Below are 8,501 nucleotides of genomic sequence, written 5' to 3' on the forward strand. Positions count from 1 at the left end.
AATAGGGATATTTGTTGAGATTTCCTCTAAGTCAATTTCTCTCATCATATCTCTACATTTTTCTATCTTCTCTGATTCGATACTAGACCTATCTTTGTAAAAAATATTCTCATTAAACATTACATCATTAGTTCTTATTACTTTTTAGTTTTGTTCATCCCAAAAATGATAACCAAAGTAATTAGAACAATATCCAATGAAATAACATTTTTGGGCTTTAGCATCTAACTTATCCCTATTCTCAGAATCAATGTGTATATTAACCGAAAATTCTTAAATGAGATAGATTTACCTTCTTTCTCGTTCATTCTTCTTCTGTCAGTTTTAGATCCAACGAGACTGAGGGACCTCGGTTGATCAGATAGGCTGCAGTATTGATAGCATCTGCCCAGAATGCCTTGGGCAAACCTGCATGCAGTCTCATGCTCCTCGCACGCTCATTGAGAGTTCTATTCATCCTCTCAGTAACTTCATTTCGTTGTGGTCGGTTCAAAACAATGTTTTAATTCTGTTCTCTGCACAAAATAATTTAAACTCTGCATTGTCATACTCCCCTCTATTGTCAGACTGTAGGTCCTTCACTTTCAGCCTGGTCTCATTTTTCACCTCTATTTTCCACTTCTTAAAAGTGACATAAACATCAATTTTATTCTTCAAAAATAAACCCATACTTTTCTGGTGAAATCATCAATGAAGGTCATATAGTATCGTGAGCCTCCAAGAGAACAAACAGAGGTTGGTCCCCAAACATTAGTGTGCACCAACTCTAATTTTTCTACCCTCGGTTCTCTTTCGATCTTTGAAAAATAGACCCATTTCTGTTTGCCTAACACGCAATCCTCACAGAAACCAGTGTGTACTGACTTCAAATCTGCCAATAGTCCATTTGATGATAACACTTTCTTCCCTTTCTCGCTCATGTGCCCAAGTCTACAATGCCATAACTTAGCATCTGCTTTCAAACTCACCGAAGCAACAATATCTCGGTTGTTATCAGTCATGTACATGGTCCCCAATTTTCTTCCCTGTGCAACAACCAAGATTCCTTTCACAACTTTCTAGGAATCATGTCCAAATACCATTTTATACCTGATACTATCTAACTGACCTATTGAAATCAAAATTCTCTTTAGGCTGGGTATATAGCAAACATTATGCAACATCTATTTGGACCCACTAGCAGTCCTAATATGCATGTCACCCCTTCCCATGATATCTAATTGCTCATTATCGACTAGATAAACCTTATCAAGTTTTTTGACCACAAAATTGTGCATAAGCTCTTTGCACGAAGTAGAGTGGAAAGAGGCGCCTGAGTCTAGGATCCATGACTCAATCGGATTGTCCATGCTCCAGATCAGAGCGTCCTCAAAACATGTAGTTTTTTCAATCATCACATTCACGAACTGATCGTTGTCCTGGTTCCTCTTCTTCTTAGAGGCTTTGCAATCTCGCTTTAGATGACACTTTTTATCGCAGTTTCAACACACAAGGTCACCATGAGGTCTCGACTTACTCCTTCTCTTCGACGTTGACTTGACACGATTTGAACTCTAGTCTCATTGAAAGTTTCTCTTCTGCCTTCGAAACTCAAAGCAATGCTTGAGGATTCTCCTAACTCCTTTCTTCGAATATCCTCATCGAGAATCATATCTCAAATTTTCAAAAGTTTCAACTTCTTCTGTCCAAACGAACTGCTCACTGTAGTTACCATCGCACCCCAACTCTCAGGTAAAGATGAGAGTAGAATGATGGCTTTTACCTTATCATCAAAATTGATGCTCACCGAATTCAACTGGCTCGTGATGATGTTAAACTCATTGATATGATCGGTCACAGAAACACCCTCAGCCATCTTCAAATTGAACAGCCACTACATCAGATACACTTTGTTAGAGGCAGATGGCTTCCCGTACATGTTTGATAGGGCTACTATCAAATCCGGCGTCATTTTCTCATTCACAATGTTAAACGCAACATTGTGAGACAGTGTGAGGCGAATCACACCTAGGGTTTGCCGATCCAACAACTCATATTCATCTTCCCTCATCGTTTCTGGTTTCTTTCCCGATAGGGGCTGATACAGTTTCTTCTAATACAGCAAATCCTCGATTTGCATATTTCAAAAACCGAAATCCTTGTCGTCGAACCGATCAATCTTTATTTTTTCCTCTTTTATTCTTGCTTCGATGAAATCCTTGCTCTGATACCAGTTGTTAAGAAAACCGCAAGTAAGAAACAACTAAAGGAAACAATAAACAAGAACGATCAAACCAAACACAACAAAGACATGGAGATTTACGTGAGAAAACCTCTCCTCAAATCCGAGCGAGAGTAAAAAACCATGGCCACCCAGAGGAAAAACTTTATTGCTCTTCTTCGACAGTTACAAGAGAGAAAGAAAAGAAAGAATTTATACAAGGCAAGGGCGAATGATGCTTTTTAAACGAATCAGGTCTGGTCCATACGAAATCGGGTCTCAAACATAAGCCCAAAAAAAAATCTCCCGTGGGGCGCTGCCCCCCTACGACTCCTCACCAGGGGGGGAGCCCCCGAACCCACCTTACTAAAAGGGCAAAAACTCAAAATTAGGCTCCACAACTCATCAATATTTTGTCAAGAAACTTTTTTTCCTTGACTAAGATCGGTTAATCGGCTAATGACAATGCCATCAAAAAACAATGTTCTCATCCTTTCCAAAAATAAAAGGGACAAAAGGAAAAAATTTCATTGAGTATTCCAGATTGAACAAGGATACTGATTTTTGTACCTTCATGCTTTTGAGAAGGCAGTTTAAGAGATTTTTTTTCCTTTGAATTGAAGCCACCATCAAGACTATCTATAGCTTGTCGGCTTTCTAATGCAGCATACACATGAATGGTCAACTCATATATGTATTATATGTAAGTTAGAGTCTAACCCCTTTCAGCTTACAAGTACCGTGAAACTATGCTATCAAAACTATGAATATCTAGTTTTATCTAGAAAAGCAAGGAAAATACTGAAAATGATTTTAGAATAATTATAATTTTAAATAACTGAGAAAAAAATTAATTAAGTTCAATTCTTCTCAACTTTGCCTAAACACTAAGATTTCTCATATTTTTTATAGATGGGAAATCTTAATCACAATTATAACCAACTACCTAATTGAGAAACTCTAATTAAGATATATCCTTATCCTGATTAACTTCTTAATTAGATTTGGATTCATCATTTGGACCCAATATTCAAATACAAACTTTAAAAGAAGTCCAAAAGATAAAATGAATCCAAATGGACCTTTATGGACCCAGTTTTTCTGTTATGTTGTTGCATCATTTTTCCTAGGTAGGAAAAGACTTGCCCTCAATCTATTTTACTTTTTATATTTTTTATTTAGATATTTGTTTTTTAACATTTGAGTCTGGGATCATTATGTCTGATCCATATTTTTAAGATAAGTTTTATCTTTTTAGAAGGTTACCTTAGTATGTAGTTTGTTTTTATCAGTAACTACGAGATCCTTTTATTTTTTAAAGAGTAGAAATCTAGATGTGAAATCAAAGAGTTGGATATGGGATTATTTCCTATAATTTTTTGTTTTTCCAATTTCTTGTATTTTCTTAGAAATTTCGAGATAACTTAGCTTTTAGCTGTGTTCGGTTATCAAATTTGTAGGGTTCAAGAACGATCTTCCCGAATTGCTACATCACTCCTACCCTTGTTTGACCCATGTCGCTACTCCATCGGGTGTCCTTCCTTTTGTTTGCGTGTCCTTTGGAAAGGATCTCATGCTCTCCAATTCCCTCGATCTCAGCCACCTCTTCCTCAACACCCTTGAGTAATTTTATGTCATGCAACATTATCGTTTCTTGCTCCTCGAGCAAGAATTATATAGGAATCTGCCCTTTTAGTTCTTCTTCTTCCTTGCCCAATTCTTAATCCTTTCCTCTATCTCAAGGTATGCCAATTTTTGTTGTTTGTATTTCTGAAAAGTATTGAATCACACGACACCAAACTCTTTTAATTGTTTGCCTAACGTGGTTGGCCCCTGCTTGTTTGGCGCCACCCACTGCATGTATCTGGTGGCCCATTCTTAACTGAAACAGACCTGGAGTGAGCCAAACAGAGACGTAGCTGATGGACACTTTGCAGGCGTACAGGACCGGAAATCCATTTTCAAGTCCTACATGAAACTGGGATGAATCTGAACTAAGGATGATTGAAACCTAACCGAAGTGGTCTGAACACAAACTGGTACAAAACAGGGTACAGTGAAAACTTAAGACCGTAGCGGATTAAAATATATGCCACATCTATAAGCAGTTCAATGTTCCCCGAATTGTGCCCCTGCCATAAATTACGACTGCACATAGATTATATAGATGCTAGATTCATTATGCATCAAACTCGTAATTATTTTGTAGAATATAGTGGCATCAAATTACATAGCTAATAATTACTTAGATTGGAGAACCCAATTAACCAAATGCGCCCCTTAATCCTACTTCTAGAATGCCATAATGTCTGATCACACCATCCCAACACTATATAAGGAAAAAACCAACCCTTGCTTGAAAAGATAATCACCCAACCCAACAATGAAAGCCAAAGAAGAAAGACAGAAATTTCACTGTTATTCACTTAATCACATAAAACTATTGCCCCAATACACACACACACACACACACACACACACACACACACACACACACACACACACATAGGTACTGGGGCCCTTTCTACACACTTCCAACGTAATTGCAATTATTTTTGGCCTTCTTTTCATGGCCTCAATACTAACTATGAGTCTTTCATGTTAATTACTCTACTATTGTCCCACTAATGCACCAGTACATGCATACATAGCTCTGTAACTTATGTAACCTTCACATGGACTCTTCACGTACCAATTGCTTAGCACAACTCCACTGCATGGAAGCCATAAATCACAAAACCACTACAAAGACCCTAGTGGTACCACCACTTTGACCTACTATGTGAACAGGCAACTTACATAACCACCACATATTAGCTTTTTTTCTTATGCCTATGCTACTCGTACAATATTCTATAAATACCGAGATTACTCTTAAAATCTCTACACATGACACATTCACTAAAACAGGTAAAGCACCTAATGACAAGACAATTTTGATCTTTGGCTAAAGACCCAAGCACACACTAACGTGCACTTCTGCCAGCCTCCTCGAACCGAAGAGCTGCTTTAATTACCTGTGCATGGGCTCTTATCCGTCTTAACCGTAGGTTCTTGACATCGATGATAGGGATGTGTTTGACCTTGGAGTGATCTTCACCTCCCTCATCTATCCTATCCAGCAGCTCGCTAGGCATGCCTGCAAACCGGAGAAGTTGGAGGGTGGTGAGGTGTTCAATCCCATGAGGCACCATCATCATCTTCCAGCAGTCATCAATCACTAGCATTTGAAGATACGGCAGTGCATTCTCTTCGATCCACAAGCTTTCTAGCATCGAAAAGCTTGCAATGCGGAGCTTCTTTAGCTTGGGGAAGCCCCCCTCACCACACCGTAATTCTTTCTCATCATAAGCTCCCTCGAGAACAAGTTCTACCAGACTTGGTAACTGTTGTAGGGTTGAGAATGGGTCTGTCTTAACCTTGAAAGTGCGTAAATCCGACAGAATGTGGTTGTAGAGAGAGCCAACCGGCCGGTGCAGCCACCCCCATAAAGGGTCAAACTCTTCCCTGCAAGCACAATGAATGTGAAGGACAAGAAGATTATTCATCCTCTTGATGGACTTATAGAGTTCTTCCTCGTGTTCCTTTGCCACGAATATTTTGAGCCTTTTGAGCTGGGTCAGGTTACCGATTTCTTTCGCTATCTCCGAGCTAGTGCTTACATTCACTAGTTCTTGTGTACTGTAGCTTACATATTCTTGTAGGCATTCTGCATTCAGAAGTTGAGCGTAGATAGCGCAAGCTCTTCATATTTAAAACTCCGTTTGGTAGCTTCTTGATTCCGCTTCCCACTTCTAGTGTTTGCAGGTTTTGGAACTTCCCCAATGAGATTGGGAGATTCGTGATGTCGGTGCCTTTCAAATTGAGGTACCTCAAGTGAAACAGATCCCCCAATGCACTTGGTAGCTTAACAACAAAGGCATCTTGTAGGTCCAACACCCTCATCAATTTGAAACCCATGAACAATAAGGATGGCATCTCATCTATGTCAAACACTACCATGGAGCGAAGGTGTCGCACAGTTGGCTTGATCAACAAAATGTCTTTGCAACTCGTCTTCTGGATTGATAAGCGTCTAGGTTTTTCGTCAACCTTCTTACCTTCTTCTTGTATAATGCTACAAAAGCCCTCCTTCTCTGACCTCTTGACTACCAATTCCCGCAGAAGATCATGCACGCGGAAGGCCTTTACTCGTCCTCTAACATCTCTCCTAGCAACCTGCAGCAAGCTCCTGTGCACAAGCTCCTTAAGATACTGCTCCCCTACCTCTTCTAGTGTCATCCTTGGTCCTTGTTCTATGAACTCTTCAGCCATCCACAACGTGATCAATCGACCAGCTTTGATAAAGTAATCCTTAGGAAATATGCCACAATACAAGAAACAAGATTTGAGGTGCAAGGGTAACTCATCGTAGCTTAATGAGAGGATGGTTGTCAATTTACTAAGAGAAGGATCACTGGACAGTTCAAAACCAAGACTGTCATGAACTCTTGTCCATTCCTCCTCTGACCTCTCCTTGTATGACATAGCACACCCTAAAGTCAGGATGGCAAGTGGCAGGCCTTCACATTTGTCCACCAATTTCTTACAGATTTTTGTAAGATGTGGAGGACATAATCTCTTAGTGTCTTTTAGGAATGCCTTCTTGCAGAATAGATTCATTGCTACTTTATCAGGTAAGGGCTCTAAGCGGTGGACAAAGCTTGATGAATCGGCTTGAATTTCTATAGGGAAAGCAATCTTCTCTATACGGCTTGTAATCACTACTCTGATTTCATGACAATTTTTGGGCAACACAGAGCTGATTTGGTCTATGTCTTTATGACTCCACACATCATCTAGCACAAGAATGTACATCATGACAATTTTTGGGCAATGCAGAGCTGATTTGGTCAATGTCTCTATGACTCCACACATCATCTAGCACAAGAATGTACCTTTTGTCCAGCAGATATTCACGAAGTGTCTTCGCGAGGCTCATTCTGTCCATCTTCTCTATGCCCTCAGGAATAGGCTCAGCCCTCGACTCGTGGAAGGCTTTTGTTAAAGACACCAAAAGGCTTTCGATATTGAACGACAGAGAGACGAAGGCCCATGCATAACAAGGAAAGTGTGACCTTACTGTTTGGCTATTATAGACTTTCCTCGCGAGGGTTGTCTTTCCTGAGCCTCCCATACCAACTATAGTAATTGGTATAAGCTTTGCATCTTCGTTCATCAACCACCCTTTTATTATTTCAATGTCGTTGTCGATCCCCACCACATCAATTTCATTATCTAAGGAAGCTTCTCGACGAATTTGCAATCTCAATTCACTAGTTGAATGGCCTGAACTTTCTCCTTATCGCTTCAAAGAATACCTCTCTTTTCTTTGGAAAATGTTCACCACTCTTTTGTTGATTGCTTCTAGCTGTTTAGCGAGATTGTGGCGGGCTTTCAAATTCATTAGTGCATGGAGAAACCCGCACTCAGTATGGTGCAACCCACCGAACCTAAGTGCATACTCGTCTAGAACATCCTCGATGTCATAAGCAACCTCCCTTACTTGTTCAACCCATGCATTGTCGACCTTCCACCGTTCCGCATCCTCTGTAAATTTGCTTCTTGCAGCAGCACGGATACCAACTTGTTGAGCAAGTACTCCACGGGAATTTCAGCCATTTTTCGTGGAGCTTCCCGCTTCTCTTGTTCGAGTAATTATTTACCAATGGAACAAGGATTTAAAGCTAGCTAGGAAAACAATATCACCAATTGTCAATGGGTTGGGGTCGGGCTTTAAAGGGTATATATATATATATAAAGAGAGAGAGAGAGAGAGAGAGAGAGAGAGAGAGAGAGATGCAGGATAAATTAAATGACAACCAAAGATGAAGAAGCAAGGAAAGAATGCAAAATAGATAACAACGGGGACTATACTGTCAAAAGACTAGGAATCAGAACTAAGGCTAGAAAATTTAAATTTTAATCATGCAAGGCCTTGTGGTGAGGGTGGAGTTTCTAAAGTGGAGAGAGAGGGAGAGAGAGAGTATGAAATAGATAACAATGGATACTACTGAATAGGAATAAATAACGATAGTAGAAGAACAAGCAGAAGAACAAGAATAAATAGTGGCGGTCTTTTCACAAGAACGGAGATTGAATATCTATGGGAAACGAATTAGCAAGAAAAGAATAGGAATAAATAATAGATAACAATTGAAGGGTGAACAAGGAAGCACAAGAACAAATGATGGCCAACCTTTTACAACAAGATAGGGGAATAAATGTTTGAGAAGAAACGAATTAGCAAGAAGGAATAAAT

General features: G+C 39.6%; 1 protein-coding gene across 1 annotated transcript; it reads right to left on the reverse strand.

Annotated features, from left to right (window-relative positions):
• Positions 1-5,166: 5,166 nt before the first annotated feature.
• On the reverse strand, positions 5,167-7,861 carry LOC149812673 (disease resistance protein RPM1-like). Its single transcript, XM_089992273.1, has 4 exons — positions 7,777-7,861; positions 7,114-7,528; positions 5,883-6,968; positions 5,167-5,707 (listed from the first exon to the last, which is right to left on the reverse strand). The coding sequence occupies exons 1-4, from the start codon at positions 7,859-7,861 to the stop codon at positions 5,167-5,169; spliced, it is 2,127 nt and encodes a 708-aa protein (XP_089848399.1).
• Between the last annotated feature and the right edge of the window lie 640 nt (positions 7,862-8,501).

The sequence above is a fragment of the Nuphar pumila genome, chromosome 16 (assembly GCF_984573655.1).
Source record: "Nuphar pumila chromosome 16, dmNupPumi1.hap1.1, whole genome shotgun sequence".
Taxonomy (NCBI): domain Eukaryota; kingdom Viridiplantae; phylum Streptophyta; class Magnoliopsida; order Nymphaeales; family Nymphaeaceae; genus Nuphar; species Nuphar pumila.